This window comes from Vidua macroura, chromosome 5, assembly GCF_024509145.1.
Source record: "Vidua macroura isolate BioBank_ID:100142 chromosome 5, ASM2450914v1, whole genome shotgun sequence".
Taxonomy (NCBI): domain Eukaryota; kingdom Metazoa; phylum Chordata; class Aves; order Passeriformes; family Viduidae; genus Vidua; species Vidua macroura.
This window is the reverse complement of record NC_071575.1, coordinates 23597345-23618581: the sequence shown is the minus strand read 5'-3', so window position 1 is coordinate 23618581 and position 21237 is coordinate 23597345. Positions and strand designations below refer to the sequence as shown.

Genomic DNA, 21237 nt, shown 5'->3' with positions numbered 1-21237 from the left:
ACAATGAACTTTAACACTGCTTACATATAGTCAGGGGGGTTTCCCCCTTGTGTGCACTGTGTAATGTTTCTTAACTTTGACCTCTCATTTTCTTACTCTCACATTATTACATTTACTCATTTGCAAAGAAAGTGTATTCCTTATTACAGATTTAAATCAGAGCCATTGATCTAAAGTTTCCTGGCTGTCTCTTTCAGCCTTTTTAAAACTGGTATTGCTTTTGCTATTTCCCAGTCACCTGCATCAACATAATCTTAAGAAACAGAAACGTTGCAGGTCATCTCAAATCTGCAACTTCAAATTTGCTGAAGTCCTGTGGTCCTGGCAAAGAGTTTCTTATTCCTTCATCAGTTCATGAAAATGTCTTCTGCTCACAGTTCAGCTCAAGAGAATTGTTTTGACTTATTCTACACAAAGAAGGACTGTAGGATAATAACATCTTAAGCTCCTCCATCCTGAATACAAATACACATTTCCTACTGTGGTATTCTCTTTGATAAATACCTTTGTTAAATCCCACACCTCTATCAGTTACATACCTCCCACCTTTAACATATTTGGAGGAATTGTTGGTATTACATTTTGTGCCTTAAAAAGTTGGTTCTTTATTTCTTTTCTGGACTGGCTCACTCTCATTTTCCGCTGAGTTTATGTTATTTTACTTTACACACTTGGACACAACTGACACTTTTTGAAGTCTTTACCTCTCCAATAGTCTTCTTAACACCTCTGTTTAAGTATTTCATCTTAGTAATTTTTCCAGGAAGGATTAAAATTAACAAAACAAAACTATGTATGCTTTTGATTTGAATCCACAGCACTGTGGATTCAGATAATCACCATGCTGCCTGTAAGATTGTTTTAAGTTGTTTCTCCATATTTAGATAATTTCTTACTGAATTTAGACACTGTGATATTGTCATTTTTGTTGTCACAAGAGTGCCAGATTTGAGTCTATTGTGGCCATTATTGCAGTGTAGTTCTTTCAGGGTGATGATTTGAACCTACCTTGTGAGAAAAGGTTTTATTCTTGTGGGTTCTTTTCTCTCTTCTCCCTTTCACTCTGTGAAATCCTACGGTCTGTATCAGAGCCTCCTGTGATAGTTATCTAGTGTCTGTGGGGATGATCCACAAGGGCAGTGTCCTGCTTATGGAAACTCCAGATTGTTGATTTGTGCATGTGAGTAAAATATATGAATGTACAGCTCACACCACTGATCCTCCCAGAGTAACAGCTGAGCTCGCACTGGAAATAATAATGAATCCTAGGTATGAAGTGCAGTTCATGTACCAAATAGTCAGCTGCTCCAGAGAAGTTCCTTCAGAGCATTTGCAAGTCAAGAGAACTGCAGCATCTACAAGAGTAATGGGTGCAGAGCAGCACCCTAATGTGACAAATCCGTGGTTTTGATGCACAGAACTCACCAGTTGATTGCAGAAGCTCCTCGGTGGCGTGGTAGGATGGATGGATGGTAAATAATAGAGCCATGTTTTGGACAGTCAATAACATCCATGGGGATAAACTGTGTACAGAATGGAAGGACATTTAACTCTGCTCCAACTGATTTGTAGGCTGCAACTACTTCCTGGATAGGCTTGCCTTTAGCTCTCCATCTGGGGAACTTAAAAACAGGAGTGCCGTCCTTCTCCGCTGCCAGTGCTGAGGGGCAAGAACAGTATTATTTTTTTTTTCATTTTGTGTTAAAAATTTAAGCTGAAATCAGAGACATATTGCATGACAACTGAAGCAGATCATCAAGTGTGTGACCACAGAGTGCCCTTCTGTATGCTGTTTAAAAACATTTGTGCTTGGATATATTTTATTAATTCTGTCTTTGATTCTCATTCCTAGAGCTTATGTCAATCCCAACCTTCAGTTCACTCTTGGCTTGTGACTTGGCTAATAAGTACCAATGAAAGCAGAAAAGACAGGTATTGACACTTTAGTTTCTCTTTTTTGTCTGTGAAATTGGATCTTGAGCTTGACCTGAAGCATCTTTAGCTTGTTGATTTAAGTCTTAAGTAAATACTTATTTAAACATTATTCCATGCAAGTTAGTGTGTACTGAAGTTACTTTTAGAAAACAAAGACTGTAGCTGTCTGAGGGCACAGAAAACTTCAGGAAACGCTTGAGACTCAAGCTTTTGAGTCATCTGGAAGTAAAAAGAAGTGAAGTTATCTAGTAATTTAATTTCGTGTTTTTCCCCCCAGTCAGGAGAGATTGGACTAAATCAATCCTGTGGTTTTAGTTGAAAATAAATACATGATTGAAAGATTTACTTAGTTACATTTGTTAAACAAGTTATGCTACATTGTATATAAAATTGTTATATAATGTAATCCAACCAGACATGGATAGTCAATTTTTTCGATTTCTAAACTAATAGCTGCCTTCTCTAATTCTTCCAAAGTGTGATTAAATCTTTTAATGAGGTAGAGTTGAGAATTACATGCTAGTCTGTGAACACCACAGCACCAGTAAGCAAAATTTATGTTTGATTCTTCCCTCATGAGAGTTCTGTAAAAACATGTCAGGATCAGACAAAAACAAAACAAACAAACAAAAAATCCAAAACAAAACAAGAGAGAACTGAAACAGCTCATGGAATGTAGCTTTGATTTCAGATTATCCATAAAGGTACATTCCATTGTAGCACTTCTATTTGCCAATCATATTAATTCACTGTCTTTGCGTCACTGGAACAAAAACCAAAGAAAATTGCCAGTTCAGATGGTTCCAAATTAGCTTCTTTGCCATGCTGGGTTCTGAGTACAATGCGTACAATTCTGAATAGGCAAAATGTCTTTCTTTAGTAAGCCCAGAAAATCCTTATGCACCTCGACAATGGAAAAAGGGAGAGCAAAGACTCCTCCAACCTTTTGAATGTGTTTTCCATAGTCCAGGTGGAAGAGAAATAGGCTCTGCATGTACATGGCCACATACAAGCTTGTCAAAAAGGGCAGAAAGCCAGGGATAAACAATCTTGGCTCCATGCCTTGCGTGTCCCAGCCAGCACACCGAAGCAGGTGACAGACATTTGCACTTGAATACAGGCTCAGCAGCTATTTGCTGTAAGATAGAGATCTCGTTCAGTATGATTGCCTCTAGGGTGTATATTCAAATAAGATATCCAGATTAATTTTGATTTTCCAATACCTTAATATACAGCCCTGCATGTTTAGAAACTATTTTAAAAGTTGCTTTTTCAAAGTACTGACAAATGGACGAGGTTAAACTGGTTCTGGGGCTGGTGTTTGTTAAAGGATAGGTCTTGTACTGGATTTAGTGGATCAAAGGCAATATATGCAATTCATTCCCATATAGATATAACCTTCTCATGAAAAGGAAAATTTGTTATGTACACCTGTAATTTTTACATTTGGATTCAGGTTACACTTACCCAAAGGATCAGCTTGTCCATTCTTGTCAGGCACGGTGAATACACCCACAACTTTGTGCCCCTCTTTTCTCAGCTTGTTATAAACTTCTTGTCCAAAAATACTTTGACCTATAAGGGCTAGCTTTAGCTTATGTTGATAAGCCTGGTAAAAAGAATTAAAACAAAACATGTTCTAGGATGCAAAGAAAATATGTTGTTGCTTACATTTCTCTCTTGGTCTTTCTTTGTCAATTTTCAGTCTGATATAAAATGGAATAGTCTTTTCTAACCTAATCACCTTTGAAGAAATAATAATAATTTTGTTTAGATTAATGACAGGTAACATACAATTCAGAGAGAGCATACTTCACATGAAAGTATCATCTGATACTGTCACTGATGTTTATATGGCTTTTTTAGAATTTTCATTAGACTGACCACCCACTGCTTCTTATGAGAGGCTCCATAATCTTATCCATAGTCAGAAGTGAAAATCCATTTTTTGAAACATACATAAAACATTTTTCTAGGCATAATTCATGTGTCTGGAACATGCCCTCTAAATCCCTGTAATTAAACAGAGGTGTATTATTTGTGGTTAACATGTATAGGCTAAAGAAGACAAACTTGCACTGTTCCTGCCAAGTTAAAGGTGATGATCATCCATTTGATCCTCCTACAAGCAAATAAAGGTGCTAAAGGTGAGGTTCCCTTGCTGGACTTCCACTGCCTGCTGCATTTGGATCCTAGTACACTGGACATATGATTTAAGCTTCTTCAGGCATATCAGGTGCAAGTAACCACCTCAACTTTTTTTTTTTTTTTTTTTTTTTTTAATTTATGATAGTTAGAATCACAACACTACAATGACATCAGAATATTAGATATTGCTATGTTTTTCAAGTGATTTCTTCCTGCGAAAACTACTTTTTCCTTCAGAGTCTTTTTAGATTTATGTGGCAGTTGTGCTCCTCTCCCACCCTACCTCCAGTCCCTCACCTCCAACACCTCCTTTATCCCAGAACTGGTACTCCTGTAGCTGCAAGAACTCCATTAGGGTACTAAAGTGAGCAGGCACCGACATGAAAAATGCAGCTTATGCATAACTGGATCTATTCACTGGTCTAATTTATAGCACGGCCATGAGTCCTAACAGAGGGTCAGCAGGGCAGCAGGAATGAGCATGGAAACGTGGCAGAAGGGTGGAACTGCCTCTATATGCACTGTCTTTGCATTTTTAGTCAGCTTTTGGAAAATGAAAACTGGAAACCTTTGAAAAACAAATGGACTATCAGACCTGGTTAAAAAGGAAAGGTCCACACAGAATAAACAGAAAACTTACCTTCCTCAAAGCTGAATCTGGCACAAACTGTTCCTAGACTCAAACCATACAGATCCCTCCTCTTAGGAGGCCTGAATGAAAGGTAGGAAATAAATACACACACTTCTCACCTTTGTTCTTAACTTCATTTTTCACAACTGGACATTGACTTCCATTTTTTCCTTATAACCCATTAGAGGAATCAAAACACTCTATGAATGTCTTAAACACTGACATTTATTTTGCCTGTAAGTTGGCACTTGTATGTTTATCTCCTCCCTCCTCCTTCCTTTCTTAGGGTGCTGGGACATGAGAATACTTTGACTGAGTGGGTTATTGACTGGATAACAAATGGTCTGTAGTCATATGACAAAGAGAAATGTCCTGAAAAACAGGTTACTCAAAACCACAATCCAGTGCAATTCATTTCACAACTGACATATCATGGATGTATTTTACTGGTTTCAGGTTGCATTTTTGTTGTGCAGCTGGCTTTAGAAAAGGGAGTTATGAATTGATAGGTTCCATTACAGGAATATTGAAGTGTGGGGTGTTTTTTTTTTTAATATAAAACAATAAGAGATAATTATTTGTACCAGAGACAATATTTTCCCTGAGAATGAAACTGCACAGTAAAACTATCCTCTATTGCAGCATTACTCAGCACTAGTGCCACTGCAGTAGAAACAAGCAGTAAGATGCAAAGGTAGACATAACTTAGGCCCTTGGAAAATCAGACTGTTATAATTGGCTGGTAAAAAATGTCTGTGAGACTGGTGATGATAATATTACAAACCAACACTGCACTGCTGGCAGCTATACCTCAAATAGTCCACTATTTTGTTCTTAAAAAAGACAAGACCTTGTTCTGAACTACGACTTAGCCTTGCAATCCTTATCCAGCAAGGCCAAACTGATGCAGGTGGTGCTCATTATCAATGCTTTATGACAAATGTCTTTTAGAGTAGAAATGTTGCTGCACTACAAAAAACAATTATTAGATTTTTTCCCAAGTATTTTAACTATAGCAGGCAAATTGGACAAAGATTAACCTGCTGGATCACTGAACATGTTTAGGATAGTATGAAATCCTCTGATTTCTGTAGTGTGCTAACTAGTGTCCAACTAGTATATTGAATAAACATTAAAAATAGTCCAAATGAGAATTACTTATTCTACTTCTGCCCTTTTGTTAACATTTCTCAGTAAGAACACAAGGCTGGAAGGGATCTTCTTAGCTAATGAATCTGCTCCTCTGCCATCACAAAAAATCATGTCATATGATTGCGTTTATAAATCTACCCAAACTCCTTTTCAAAGCATTGTTAACGTATTCACTTCTGTACTCTGCTGCTTTTCTGATACTTGGACAATCTTCTTGTAATTTTAAGTCCAAATTTATCACCACTTAAAGAGTTACTTTTTCACAAAGTGTTAATAACATATGCACCCTCTATTCCTACACTTTCAGTTCATGTTGCCCTGTGATTAAATCTGATTCTCATACTACATGGAATAGCATAGCAGTTCCAGTACCAAATCATGAGTCGCTGTAAACCAACATACTTTCAGTAAAGCCACACATTTAATTTGTGCTAGCTGTGGAACCGAATCAATAAATAGTGAGAAACAAAGAGAGAGCATAGTCCCCAAATGAATAACAAGTAAAAAAACCCCACCAAATCCAAAATGAAACTGGCAAGACTGAGAAGATTGCAGAGGGGGAAATTCTGTAGTGAATAAAAACATTAGTCTGGCAGTAAATCACACTTTGCTGCCTCACACTTCCAGAAAGTAACTCAAATGGGGACTGGTTTCAAGCGCAAGATGGATCTGGTCACTGCAACCAGTGATTCTTGAGTTCTCTCTCCACTGAATGGTACCCACAAGTCAGCCACGAACAGGATTTCTACTGAGTTAAAAAAAAAAAAAAAGGAAAAAATTTGTGTGGAAGGGCTTGCATGCTCAGACCACAAGTTCAGTCCTTCATTTTTTGTTTTATTTGAAAAATTACAGTGGAACAGCTACATGAGATGTTATAGCCATTCATAACTTCTTTTGGAAACTCTCCTTAAGCATTTTTACCAAAAATAAGTCAGACCTGTGGAAGTGGGAAAATTCTGTGGAAGAAGTTAATGTGGACATAACACCCAATTAAAATGGAAAGTTCTATATGACACAGAGAAGAAAAAGAGTTTGGTGTTTTCTGTCTTACAGAAATGGCACATTTTGGCCAGTGTGCCATCGCTAGTATTCATCACGAAACTTTAGAAAGTCTGTTAAAGAACACCCAAACAATCTTGATTTTGAATAATGTGTTTGATGGATACTTCATCATTATCACTAACATACACAGAGATTAAACTTTTTTTTTTTTTGACAATTATGTTAACAGATTATATTATACAGCATTGCGTTGTTTACCCAGGACACAACAATATTAGACTCCTTTTGCAGTTGCCTGGCATGTAGCCTGCATGAACCATGCATGTGAAGGTTAATGGTCATGTAGCATGAGAGTGGATTTTTGCTGCACTTTTGTAAGATTATTCAATTCCTAGTTACAGTAAACAATGCAGTTCAGGTGGCTTAGGGAGATCTGGCCCTTCTTTTATGACTAATCATAGAATAATATATTTATTATCACAGCGCTGACAAAATACAAGATTTTATGAAATTAGTTTTAACTCTACTGTAATTCTATTGTTTTCACTGTCTGAACTTCTAATTTCTTCCTTAACTTTCTATTTTGTTTATAACATAACACAGATTAACAGTGATAATGTTTCCTTGACTCAAGTACTCATGATTTGAATGAAGACAATAAGATAAAGGTAAAAGCATAAAATCCGAGAAGTGTTTGTACAAGCAGTCTTATCTTGAATGCTCAATGCATCTCAAAGTTCACATGTGTTTCACCACCTCAATACAAGACCACAGATTTAAGTTTAACTTCTGTATTTAAAAATTCTGTCCATATGATCTCTTGATACCATACTGGAATTTATTTTAAAATAGCTCATTAAAAGTTATACAGAATTTTAATGTTTGATTCTGTTCTGGTTCTCTTTTTCCTCCAAAACACTTAAACAGAAATAAAACTAACAAATAGAATTAAGTACTGCATAAATGACAGCCTGACAAATGCTGGCAACTATCTTGTCAAGTTCTAGTTCCTAGAAATGGGAGATAAGTCTGACATCTACATTTTCTTCTCTAAGAGGAGTCTAAACTTACAAAATCTCTCCACAGGAGAATATTTTTTATTTGGATAAAAATAATTTTCTGTTTCTGCCTCCTTTGTATGGGCATCTAAACTTCATTGGTTATTGCTAAACTAATTGGTTATTGCTTCTAATTAAATTTCCTGAAAAATAAGATTTAGTAACTTCTACTCTGGGTACAAACCTTATTAATTAGCAAAAAGATTACAATATCTTACTTAATTTGCATAAGAAATTAGTAAAGCTAAAATATTTTAATGTTTTATCTTTTTAAAATTATCATAGAAAGATACTTCTTTTGAAAAACAGTACTGCAACTTTATTTCTACTGTGATCCCCCTACATGTGCTGAATTCCAGCGCCTGCAAATAGAAGCCTTGAGTAGAGCCCCGCCCCCATCTACATACACATCCAGGGCAATGTGTTCCCACTGTTCATTCATTCTCTTTTTTTTTGACACTGCTGGTTGCATTTCCAAAAGGCTTGTGTTAAATCTCCTTATTCTAACGCCTTCCATGCAGATACCTTCCAAGGATTGCTGTCCTCACACGAAACTGAGCAGCCAAACACGAAACAATGAACATTCTCTAGGGAAGAAAAAAATCCCCCAAGCCTCATACAATTTGCCAGACCTACACATCTGGACAATTTGGACTGGACAAGGATTTCAGGGAGAGGTTCCTTGCAGGAGTTCTGCAGTCTATATATGTAATCAGACATAAAGAAAATGGCTTGAAACAAATGCTCAGAGCTATAAAAGACTAAACCATGGGGTGCAGAGGAATTTAGGCCACCAACTTCAACCCTGAGTAGCCCACCATGCCAGAGCTATGAACTGGCGATGAGAAGATCACAAACGAAACAGGCCAGAGCGGGGGGCTTCACTTAGGCACTGGGAACGAGCACGGTCCCTTCTAATTGAGAAGACAGCCTTCAGCTTCTCGCAGGGCAAATCCAGCCTGAGGGAGGCAGAGAACGGCTGCATCACATTGTTCTTGACACACGATTACGGGGCACTATCACAGCATCGCTGGTGCCTGTTCCCCGCAGCTTCCAGGCATATCCCTGCAAGATGCAGCGCCCAGATGATGGCTGCGATCCCGCTCGCCGAACACCCGGGCAAGATGCAGCCTCTGTGCCCACACCGAGCCCCTTCCCGACCCTGCCGCGCCTGCAGGGCTTTGCTAAATCCTCGGCAGAGACGATAGTCATCACATCCTGGAAAACACCCGCTCCCTCCATCCCCCTCCTCGCGGTTGACCCTCGACCGGTTCGCTCCCGGGCTCGGCACGGCACGGCACAGCACGGGGGACCCGGGTCCGCGGCCGCCCGCCCCGCGCTACTCACCGCAGCCGTGGTGCAGATGGTCCGCAGCAGCCGGGGTGCTGTCCGCAGCATCTTGCGGCCGCCCGGCCAACACCGAGCCGGCTCCGCGGCCGCGGCGGAGCGCCTCGTCTGATGCAACCCGCGCCGATGTCGCTGGCGCCGGGCCAGCGCCTGCATCCGCGGCGGCGCAACCCCGCCCGGGCCCGCGGCCACCGGGGGAAGCGGGGCCGCCCCGCACCTGCCGCGCCCGCCGCCCCCTCGGCGCCGGGGAGCGGCGGGGGTCGTGCGGCCTCGGCGGGGAGGGGAGGGGAGGGAAGGGGCGGGGAGCCAGGCGAGCGCCGCTGCTCCCCGAGCCCAGCGTGGCGGCCGAGTCCTCCCGCTGCTGCCGCGGGGCCCCAGGGCAGGGACCGGCGGGGCGGCGTGGGGGGCTCCCGGCCCGCGAGCACGGGAGTCACAGAATCACAGAATCGTTAGGTTTGGAAGGGTCCTCTGGAGATCATCCAGTCCAGCCCCCCTGCCAAGGCAGGGTCACCTAGAGCAGGTCACACAGGAACGCGTCCAGGTGAGTTTTGAATGTCTCCATGGAGAGAGACTCCCAGCCTGTTCGAGTGCTCTGTCACCCACAATGTAGAGAAGTTCTTCCTCATGTTGAGGTGAAACTTCTCGTGTTTTAGTTTATGGCCTTTGCTCCTCGTTGCTGAGCACCATTGAAGAGCCCGGCACCACCCTATAAGCCCCCATCTTTGAGATATTTGAAGGCATTAATGAGATCCCCACTCAGCCTTCTCTAGACTGAAACAGCCCCAGTTCCACAGCACTTGCTCCAGACCCCTCATCATCTTTGTGGTTCTCCACTGCACCCTCTCCAGTCACTCCTTGCCTTTCATTTAGTCACGGCCACCGAGGCCACCCGGGTGGCATTTTGCAGTCTGAGATGTGTGCAGTGTCCCCAGCAGTGCTCCAGCCATTTACAGCTTGAGGGGACAGAACCCCTCAGCTTCACCTTTGCCCTCTCTACCGAGGATGTTGGTGAGGCATTCCCTTGACTCTGCTGTGGCAGTCAAAGATCATGTGGATTATTAGCATTTATTTTTTACTTTATTTCATGCCAGTAATGGGGTTAAAAAACAATGACTTACTGGAAATCCATATCACCACATTTGCCAAGTATTATTAAAGCAGCTCACTCTACTTAGCCATTTCTTTAAAATCTTGCTCTTGAGTTCTGTTAATAAAAGTGTTCCAATTTCAATATTATTTGGAAGCTACAACAAAATCTTCTTGTCGGAGGTATGGAGAAGATCTTGAAAAGACCAACTCAAGGTGCTAAAAAGACCAGAAAGCAAGTGAAAATGACCCCCAAAAGGACAGGCATAGCAAAAGCAAGAGTAGACAGCATGGCAGTAATAATTTGCATCATTGCAAATTAGGTCAGGTTTAAACCCCAGCAACACAAAGAACATGGGTGCATAATAAACTGAAATACATGATATTCCTGTCAGGAGAACAAAGAAGACAAATATGGAAAAAAATTTCTTATAGTCAAGTTGTGAGCTATGTCAGGAGAAGTCAGAGGCAATGATTAAGCAAAAGTTATGACCTGCAATCACCTTACTACAGTTGAAAATACAGTAGACATGCAAATATACATATCTCAGTGAGATATCATAACTCCTTTTTTGTGTTTTCCTGCAAAAGAACTGCAACAGTGACTACCAGGGTTTTACTCCCAGGCCCCCAATCTCTTCCTCAGGGTATTTCAAATGCTGAGAAGTACCTTAAAGACAAGGACTGCTGTGGTCCTGCTGTTCCATCCCTGTTCAGGGGGCACAGGATGGAGAGCTGCTGCAAGAGGTAAATTGTGCCAGTCCCCAAGGAAGTTGGGTTGGCACAACACAATCCCCCCCCAGAGTAAAGTTACACAAGGGCTTGCATTATAACTCTCATGCCATTATTAATTCCCTGATTTAGTCCTATGTGGTAAAATTATATCCTGTCCTTCATTCAAGGCTCTTGGTGGTCCCATAAATGTAGGTGGCACTGAGTGGAATAAACAGAAATTAAACCCAAAACTTTTCTTTCTGTGGGGTGAAAAAGCTACAGGAGTACTTTTCTGCTTCAGTGAAAATTCTTCTCTTTATGGCGTCATGTGGAGTGTGTGGTGATTTATTAGATCATGGAATAATCAGCCAAGGGAGTTAGTGACTTTCTTTGCTCTAAAGTATTAAAGATTAAACAAGTAAAGTTCACTTAAAAGTTCTATTAACAAAGTGTGACAATATGTTTGTACAAGAAGTTCCTTCTCTGGTATCTGTAGTACTGTGGGTTAAAAAGAATGGTGTGCAGTAATTCCAGATTTCATTAAGAAAGCTAAAAGATTTTGCTTTGTGACTTATTCTTAAAATATTGTTATTGCCTACTTTCATGGATATGCAGCTTCATATCTTCCAATTATCTCACAGAAAACCTACAAAATTTCATTGCTACATTTCTTTAAAATATTCTTTCTTTAAATTGTACAGTAAAACAATTAAAACTCATCATTTTGTTGGACTAAAATGCATCATTTAACTACTGCAGGAGCAGTAGTTCTGAAATGCCTGTTGTTAATATCTTGTTTTCCTTTTTGAATTGGCAGTTTCTTTCAGAAAGATTAACTGCACAGTTTGATAGGTCATGTTGTGGCAATACAAGGATTTTAGAGGTTCATGTACAGCTCATTTGCAGCTGAGCAAACCCATGATCTGCTCAAACAAGAAGTATTGACAGTCCTCACTAAAGGAATGATAACATTACCTCTGACAGTAGGAGAAATGAATGTGTGGGTAGTATTCCCATGACTTGATGGAAGCTGCACTAATTCCATACAATAAATAGGGTGCAGTCAACTTCTACTATAACAGCTGGCATCAAAATTGTCCTATAATGCAAGGTTTGGAACTGGATTAAAGCATTGCTGAAGTTCATGGAACTTCAAATGCTGGTTCATGATTTAAAATCCTCTCCAACTAGAACAGTACTCTTGGCATTTGACCAGTGACACACAAGCTTACGGCAAAATGCCTGGCTTTCCTTGGTAAGCAATTTGTAATAACCTGTGGCTCTATTCCCTGTACACACACAACATAGACAGTACAACAACAATACAACAATGCAGGTGTAAAGCACCAAAGTTTACTTAGTTGGCGCATCTTCATCTCCAAACACAATTCTTAACCTAGTGAGAAAACAATAGACCTCCATTTACTTCACAGACTACTACAATGTTAGGTAACAAAAGGGAAACATCACAAGAGGAGGTGTCTGTTGTCAGCATATAAGAAGAGCTATATAAAGAAGATCTGGGAAGGAAGAGGTGGGATTTATTTTAGATTTCATAGCAATAAGAGGGGCAGGGACATGAATGGCCATGAAGGTGTGCTAAAACACAGACAAAGATGGTATCTTCATGCCATCAGCTTCACATTATCCTCAGTTAGGAATTCATACAAATGGGTTTTAATAACCACTTAACAAATTGCCTATGTAGAATTTCAAGTGCAAATAGTTACTATCAAGATTTTGGTAGCCAGAAAATTATTCGGCTGACCTCTTTGAGATAGGTCTTGTATGACCTAGTAAACCCCAACATCAGTGTTAAATATTGTAACACAGTGCATTCCTCTGGGCTTTATGTTGTTGGAAAAAGTGACATAAAGTATTGCCCATTAATTTTTGTACCACAGTCAGAGAAGTACCTTGCAAATTATAAACTTCTTGGTCATTTGGGAAAAAATATCCTAGCACCAGTACTTCCTTTGTTTGGAGCACACTTTACACATTCATTTTCATTTCCTGATGTTTTTTTTTTCCTTTCAGTTCTAATCTCTTTTCATAAAGCCAAAGTTTAGCTTTGGGAAAAAACCTGCAATTACCCATGGTAAGCTTTTCAGCATGGGCCTTTTCCTTTGTGTCACCAAATTTTCAGGAGATATATGTCAGCAAAAGGCAAAAACCGTTAGGGGGATATGTTCACCAAAGACATTCAGGAGTTAAATGTGCTTGTACAATAGCAAAAATGTGCAAAATATGTTTGCATGTGCAGAAATGTACAGAACAAATATAAGACCTCATGTAGCTGAATATTTTAAATCCTTGTTGATTTCCATGAAGCAGAAGCTACTCAGTGTCTTTGAAGACATCATCAAGACTTGGCAAGATCATTAGGAAAGACTGTTCTGCACAGCATGTGCATACTGAAGTGCTTGGGAATCTGCTTGGAATCTTCCAGGATTTGCTTTCTTTTGAAAATCATGCCCTGGGACTCAGTAATCAACTAAATTAGCTCTGCACAGGCTTTTTGTTGTTGGAAATCAGCCCTGATGGGGCTTTTCAAGATGATTAAAGATTTGGTCATAGTTCAGACTCAAATTCCTCAGGAGTACTTTAAAGTTTACCCAGTTTTAAAGACTGAGTAATTAAAAAAAATAAAGTAAGGCTTTGTATGGTTGTTCACTAAGTATGTTAATTGCATGACAAGTTTCAACTAAAATTTCACACAATAAAAACATTTCATGTTTTTCCACTTAATGAAGCAAAATTTTATGGGAAAGTTACTTTGTCTGTTATCTCTGCAACATTTATATTTAAAACTTGGGTTTTTTCCCCCCCCATAGGGTCTTAGACATTAACCATTTAGAACCTTACACTTGACATTTAATTTTTCCAGACTAATCAACAGGAGGTATATATTTAATGAGGATAGGAGATTATTTCACCACTTTAACAAGTGGCAAGACCTATCACGTGTGCAGACACCTTACTCACATGGATAAATGGAAGTCTCTCAGATTCCATACAATAGAGTAGAAACTACATCTGCAAAAGTTGTTGCTATCTTAGTGGAGTGGAGCTCCAAAGCACAGATGGTAAATCCTTTCTGGGAATTCTGCCACAAAAACTTCAAGCAAGATCTTTATTTTATTTAAAATGTTCAGAGCTAAGTATCAAACATTCCACAGACAAGGAACATAGAGAATAGTTGGTTTCTGCAGATACAGCAAGTAAAATTCTTTCTCCTGTAAGTAGTTACAATGTTAGTAATTACTAACTGTCAATCTTGGTGGAGCTTTGCCTGTGTACACAAGAAGCAATATCTGATCTGTGTGCTTTTCTGCCTTTCTGCCTTTTTTTTTTTTTGTTTTGGAAAAAATGGTTTCTTTTTGGATGGTTAACATATCTGATGGATGGTTTCAAATATCAGAGAAATGCTGTTTAAAATATCAGCCAAATGTCCATTGTAGAATGAAATTTCCAATTGGGATTATTTCAAAGGTAAAAGGATTTTTAATACCTCATTGAATCAGGCCCCTGTTGATTTATGAATCCATAGAAATCTAACCACTTTATAAATAAAACAGTCATAGCACCATATTAATTCTGCTATATTTTGGACTTTATTCTCTCATCCACTTTTTCTAGTACTCAAGTGTAACAAGCAATTTCAGCTGGAACATATTTGTGTTCACATTTTACTCAGTTCCTGTGAAAGTCCATTATGAAATTTCATTTCATGACCATTTTGGCCTGACCAAAAGAAGTGATTGTTTTATTGATTATGTCTGTGTTCAGTAATGGTCAGCCTTGAAACCACAGTCTATCAAACAAAGTCTAAAGAATTTTCTTACTACTCTATTTCCTGAAGATTCTAACAGATATTTGAACAATCTTAGCAATTCCTATGAGTTTGTATCACATAAAAGCTTCCTAGTACAATGGAAGCTGTGTCACCCAACTTTCAGAAACTCTGTTTATAAAATGTCAGTAATTTCACATGAGCAAACCGCATAAAGTCATTCACTGATAAGACAGCCCAGCAAACTTATCAATCAAATCCAAGCCAGTCTCGCTGCCAGTGAACTTCAAGACAAAGTCTAAATCAGATTTTCAGAGAAAACAGAAATTCTAGCAGAATCTCCAAATGACCTAAATAATTTCAGTGTGAGCAACAAAACACTGCCACCTAGGGAGCCAAAGGAAAAGACAATTATCAGTCATTTAAATAAACTGACCATGAATGGCAGCATAAATTTAACCTGTGTACTTAATTGAGTATAATTGTGAAATTTTTTTCAGTTACGGAGCCTCCTGCTCCATTAAAAAAAAAAAAATATATATATATTTCAATGCATTTTCTTTTGAAATAGTTTTATTTTTTTCATATTTAAAATTAGGGCTACATCACTTATGCTATGGGGATCACAGTGCACCCTTTGGTGTGGCCACTGCACAGAACCACCCAGCTGGATTACCTTGCATCCAGTTTTGACGATCTCACAACCTTGCAATAAGCAACCCTGCAATATTTACTTTACAAATGCAGTTTAGATGTGGGAAGTGAGGGCCCTACTAAGTGCCAGCGTTCTGCAGGTTCCTCCCTTGTGCCATCCTGCAGAATTGAAGGACACCTCTTTCTGGGATGGAGAGCAAAAGGCCTGGTAACTGCTTTTTAAGCAGTCTGAAAGCCTCTGTTCATGTGCAGCCTTACACAGCAGAAAGAAACAGCGTTGGTTTCAAAGAAAGTTTGTAAAGAAAACTCCTCCTTTTTTTGTTACATTTTTTTTAAATTGGAAGACACACATTGAATAAACATATAGCAGCTATACTGAGTTCAATTAAAGCTACACAGACAGAACAAGATCCTTAAAATCTAGCATAAGTTGTGTTTTCATTTTGTGTCATACTCATCATCTCCTTAGAGGCACTTGTGTTCATTGCCAGCTGTCAATGTCCTGCACAATTAACCTTCAGGTTCCACTAAAACCCAATGTGAACATCTTCAGTTTGCATAAGAGCCAATGAGTGGAGGAGATGTATTGATATATTTACGTCATGATTATTTGACAACATGTTCCAAATCAGAGTTCTCGCCAGTAAACAAAGCCCAACAAAACAAACGAACAACTTATTCCAAACACTGTTTATTTCATTTCACACAAAGCTGAATTTGATCTCTTCTTTCCCACGGTGGCCCCTTAGAATGCACTTTAAGTAAGAAAAAATCATCAATAAACGTGATCATTCAACCAACCAGATCTTTCATCCCTAGAAACTCTAAAGTCAATAGATTCCAAAGGATGGCTTCCTTTAAATCATAAAGCAACCAGAAAGTAGGTGCTATTTACAGAATTGTTGCACTACCAAGTTAGCCTTTATGGATGGTCCTGCACTTACTGATACATCTGTCATCCGGGTTGCTATTTTTGTTGCTTTTTCCCCACTGACATTGCCGATGCTCCTGGTGATAATGCTTTTGAAAGCCATTTCCTTTTCTGCTGATGCCACAGATTCTGCTGAGCTAATGAAAATGCTGTGGTCGCTGCTAATGGCCCTGAACGGTTATTTCTCTCCCTTTCCCAAGTACTTCTATTTTTACTCTGATTTTACACCCCCAAGGGTCCTGGGAAAAAAGAAAAAAGGTGGCACGTGGATAAGTACCTCACGGCCCTAGTGACCACAAACGACAGGGGGATCATTAGCGGGGGCTTTGCAACTCTCCCTGAACTCCAGACCGCCCCAGAGCAGGGACAATTCCTCGCACCGCTTCCTTCCTCCAGCACCAGAAAGGGGAAGCGCTGGGGCGGCTGCGGGTCTGTCACGCTTTAGGCGGCAGAGCTTTCCCTCCTGCCAGCAGCCTGGCAGAGCTGCGGGGTCGGTGTCACAGGGATTGGGCTGGAGCCCCGGCCGAAAAGCAGGAAAGCTCCCAAAGCTCCGGCGACCAGCTCAAGCTGCCGGGGGCCGGAGGAAAGGGGAGAGCGAACTCCCGTCCCCGCCCCGCCGCGGACAGCCGGGCAGCGCCCCCCGCCCCGCGGGGCCTCCCCCGCGCTCTCTCCGAGCCGCGGCAGCGCCGCCCGGTGCCGACCCCCGGGCGCGGTGGGCGGAGGGAGGGAGGGAAGCAGGGAGGGGCGGCGGAGCGGCGCTAGCGCTGTCCCGCCTCCCCCCGCGGAGCCCGGGCTCCCCTCCGCCTCCATTTCCCGGCGTGCGGCGCGGGCGCGGGGCAGGAAGTCCCGTGCGCCTGAGTCAGGGGCGGCCGGGCGGCCGCTGTCAGGGTCGGCGGCGATGGCGCTGGAGACCCTGTCCCCGGACTGGGAGTTCGACCGCCTCGACGACGGCTCGCAGAGTGAGCGCCCGCGGAGGGCGGGGCCGGGCCGGGCCGGCGGGGTGCGGCGGGAGCCGCCTCGGAGCGGGGGGAGGCGCGGGCTGAGCAGACCCTGCTCCCCCCCGGACCGCCCCGCTGCATCCCCCGCCGGCAAAGGGAGGGAGGGGGGGAGGAGGAGGAAGAGGAAGAAGTAGTCGCGGGAGCTGAGCGGGGTCGCCCTCCCCGCGCTCCCCGCGCTCCCCGTGGACCCTGCCCCGCGCCCCGGCCGCCAGCCCAGCGCTGGTCCCCCTGCGGCCAGGCCTGCGGGGGGGGGCGGCCGCCGTGACCTTCTTTGCTCTCACCACCCTCTCCGTAGCTGTCGGGGTTGTTTTGGGGGTGGGGGAGTGGCTTTTCCAGCCCTTCATCCTTTGCTCCCTCGGGGGAGTCGCCTGCGGTGCCCCCCGTGCGGCGGGGAGGGCCAGGCTGTTGTGCCACCCTCTCTTTTCTCGCACGAACCGGGCTTGTCGTGGGAACGGTGTTTCTTATCTTCTCGGTCATTTATCGTGGCTCACAAATTTTTGCAGTGGCTTCCTTGGTTATGCAGAGAAGTCACATCAAGATATGTTGTGATCAGTTAGTTGTACTCAGCTTTCATTGGTAAAGGCTCTCTGTCACGGAAGGCGGATGGTCACTTGCGGTTTCACCTTTAAAATATAATTGAATAAGATCTTCGGCGATGTTGAAGTCTTTCACGGTGGGTTCGTGTGCCCGTCAAAATCCACGTTTTACTCAGCCTGTGGAGGTGACCTAGTTTCTAAACAGGGAACTTATATGGTTGTCACACTGTAATACACAGTGTAAATTGAACTGTGTCAAATTAATTATTCCATGTGTTGCTGTGAAAATATGTAACTCATGGACCAACTGTTTCACATATAATGTTATCCCAGGGGATGATACTGTTTATGCCATGTTCGTTTAGTCTGGATTTCAGTGGAAACTGAAGCTGTCCTGAGCAGAGCTTTTTATCAGTTCTCTAGTTGAGGAAAGGAAAATGTTGCTTTTACTCAAAATGCCAGATCTCTGCTAGTTTGACCAGGACATGAAATGAAACTCCAAGGTATTTGCATGACTTAATATGCCCCGTTATCACCATCTCAAGGGTGAAGAAATAGGCTGATCTTCCATCCAGAACAGCACACAGCGTTCTAGAGAAAGCCAAAGAATAATCTTGTGACTTGAAAGGCATTTTTAGTTCTTGTTGTCTACTTTCACTTTGTATCGTTAACATTTAGCAATTACAACTTTCTCTAAGTAAGTCTGGTTTGTTACATCTCTGTCCTACATATGTATGGCTATGGTACTTGCAAGTCTTTCTGCCAATGAGTTCATTGGATGATATTGCTGATTTTATGGAAGAAGTTAAGATTAAGTTGAGGGATCTGTGCTGCTGAGTTGATCTCTTGCACTGTTCCAATTATAATGCTTTAGTTTTATCACCTGAGAAGAAGCTAAATCAAACTTTATTGTAAACACATCATACCTTAGGAAGTATGCATGCTGCTCTGAAGAAAAGGATGAAGTTTGCATTATATGATTTCATTTTCTTCCTCTGTGTGAGTCAGTTTATTTAGGAAAAATGTTCTGCATCTTGGAAAGCTTCTCTCATCTCCCAAATAATTTTTATTTGTGCAACTGCCTATCTCAGTCTAGCTAGGAGCTTCTACTTTCTTATCTCACTAAGAAAGTGAGAAATTATTCCTGTCTCATATTTTATAGATGATCAGTACAAGGTAGCAAATTGATGGCTGTCAATAATTAAGTATTTGGAAGTATTTAATGAACTGTAGTGTTGCTCAAATCCATCATTTTGTCGGCTGGAAAGGTGACAGTCTCTGAATCTCTAGCAGACTGCTGTTGTGAGGTTTTGTTTGAGAAATGCTCAATGTTATTGTTTCATCGAAACTGATTTGAACAGCAGTGCCAATTTCCTACTCTTGTATGACTTTGATGTTTTTTCTGTTCATCCTTTAAAACCCCGGTGTCTGTCAGTTTTTTTGTTCCTAGTTTGTCTTTTGTGCGAAGGGAGGAGGTGTGATAGGGGAAGTACCAGAGCGTACCTCTTTAATGTCTGCCCTACTCCAGCTTTTGTAGCAGTAAAGCACTGAAGCTGACACGGTGGCTGGTTAAAATCTGTTCAGCAGGGCTGTGCCTCTGTCAGTGTTTTACTGGTTTGCTGCAGCAGAGCTTACAGAGGATGCACTGGAAAGAACCTGAAGGATGAGATGGACTTGATGGAATAGGAAAGTACAATGATACAACTTAAGGGCTGCACATCAGTGCCTGGAGTGCTGCTGATGGACAGTGTTGTACTCGCTTGCTTCTTCTCCTACGTGGAATTCAGTCTCCTGATCTTGACAATGCCTGTGCACTGTCTAGGCTGCAGCTACAGCTAGAACTCAATGGCACTAATGCTATTAATGTGGGAGAGTGTGCTGTGCTCCTTGGGTAGACTTTGCAGTCTGCGTGCCTTTATGGCTGGCATTGCTGCTGCTTTCAAAGTACTATCTTAAAATTAATTCAGGTCTTCACTGCAATCATTTCTCCTTCTCAGTCTCAACCTCCCTGTATGTAGTCCTTTTCATCTTTTGCTTATCAATTTGTCTTTATTCATTCTTCCCTTTCTGCCTGGTGCAGTTTCTTGGTCAGATATTTTCTTTCTGCAAAAAATGCTTCAGTGATGATTGATTCAGCAGTGCTCTCCCACTGAAGTAGCCATCAGCTACCATTTGGCTCAGTTGTTTGCGATGACAATGAGTAAGAAGTTGAACATGCAGAATATAAGAACAAAAGAATATATTATTTTTAACTTTCTAGGCCAGTCTACTTGCTGAAATGCTAAAAGGGCACATATAAAGCTATGTGACAGCTGAATTCTTGTGTAAGAAAAGTTTAGTTGTTCAGCTGACCTTCATTCTCCAAGTTTTTTTAGATAATCCTGTTTTCAACAAATAGCAGAAGATCAAAGCTGTTAGATTTGTTATCAAATTATGGGAAAGACACTTCAGTTTTCACATGAAAAAGGATTGTACTTCCTGAATGTAGAAGCCTTGAACTGTAATCATTTACTCTGGTTCAGATTGTCCAGCAAAGTCAGTAATTGTGTATAATTTGGGGAGGAGTGGGGAGCATCTTAATATGGGAAATAAAAAAGATCAGGAAAGAGAGCATGAAACTTTTTTTTGCACCAATTGCCTTTAGATTTTCTATGCTACTTAAGACCACTGTTGCTTGTGTTTGACCAACTGAATGTTACCCTTTGAACCTGTTTGTCCCTTTGAACCTACTTGCCCCTGACACTAACAGTGCAGCTGTGCATTTCAGTGCCCAGCAGAAGAAAAATCCTGCCTGAGAAGGGTGAATTTGAAAGTGGGAGGGAATGACAAAAAGCCGTAAGCTTTCCATGTAATGCTCAAATAACTCACTGAGAGGTACCGGAGAGAAGTGGAAAGAGGATTGCTGGAAATGCAACTGCTACTCAGGCTGAAATGATTAGACCCATTGCCCTCAAGTTCTTGTGTAAATGCATTTGTACTGGTTCAGCTGATGGGTAGGGTCACCTGCTGTGCTACAATTTCCACAGTAATTTCTTTGCTCAGCACCTTATGTGATTGTTAAGGTCTTAGTTTAACAATACATGTACCTTGAAAAAAAATTTTCTGCATACTGCTTAGATGTTTGATACTCTTCAAGTAGTATATGAATTTCTTTTAAACCAACACTAAGTTATAGGATTGTTTTTAAACAATAAGAACTTTTATTAAATCTGCATTTTATTAAAGAAAAATGCCACAGCAAAATGAGGAATA

At 41.2% G+C, this 21237-nt stretch overlaps 2 protein-coding genes and 1 long non-coding RNA gene across 6 annotated transcripts in view; 1 reads left to right on the top strand and 2 right to left on the bottom strand.

The window, feature by feature from the left end:
- Positions 1-9429, bottom strand: part of ALDH1L2 (aldehyde dehydrogenase 1 family member L2) — a 30641-nt gene extending 21212 nt beyond the window's left edge. Inside the window, exons 1-3 of one of the 2 annotated variants that reach the window (XM_053978039.1) lie at positions 9274-9429; positions 3403-3544; positions 1426-1660 (exon numbers count right to left, since the gene is read on the bottom strand). In XM_053978039.1, coding sequence (XP_053834014.1) covers positions 1426-1660; positions 3403-3544; positions 9274-9429 — 533 coding nt within the window. Of the gene's footprint in view, positions 1-1425; positions 1661-2878; positions 2929-3402; positions 3545-9273 lie in introns of those variants that run through there. The other variant, XM_053978040.1, reaches the window with a different exon arrangement.
- Positions 9430-11022: 1593 nt separating this feature from the next.
- On the bottom strand, positions 11023-12372 carry LOC128808230 (uncharacterized). The gene is made up of 3 exons (XR_008437413.1): positions 12306-12372; positions 12049-12172; positions 11023-11094 (listed from the first exon to the last, which is right to left on the bottom strand). It is a non-coding gene; the product is annotated as an uncharacterized LOC128808230 (long non-coding RNA).
- Positions 12373-17320: 4948 nt separating this feature from the next.
- Positions 17321-21237, top strand: part of WASHC4 (WASH complex subunit 4) — a 39360-nt gene continuing 35443 nt past the window's right edge. For all 3 annotated transcript variants that reach the window (XM_053977289.1, XM_053977288.1, XM_053977287.1), the window contains exon 1: positions 17321-17410. In XM_053977289.1, coding sequence (XP_053833264.1) covers positions 17350-17410 — 61 coding nt within the window. In that variant the 5' untranslated portion in view covers positions 17321-17349. The remainder of the gene's footprint in view (positions 17411-21237) is intronic.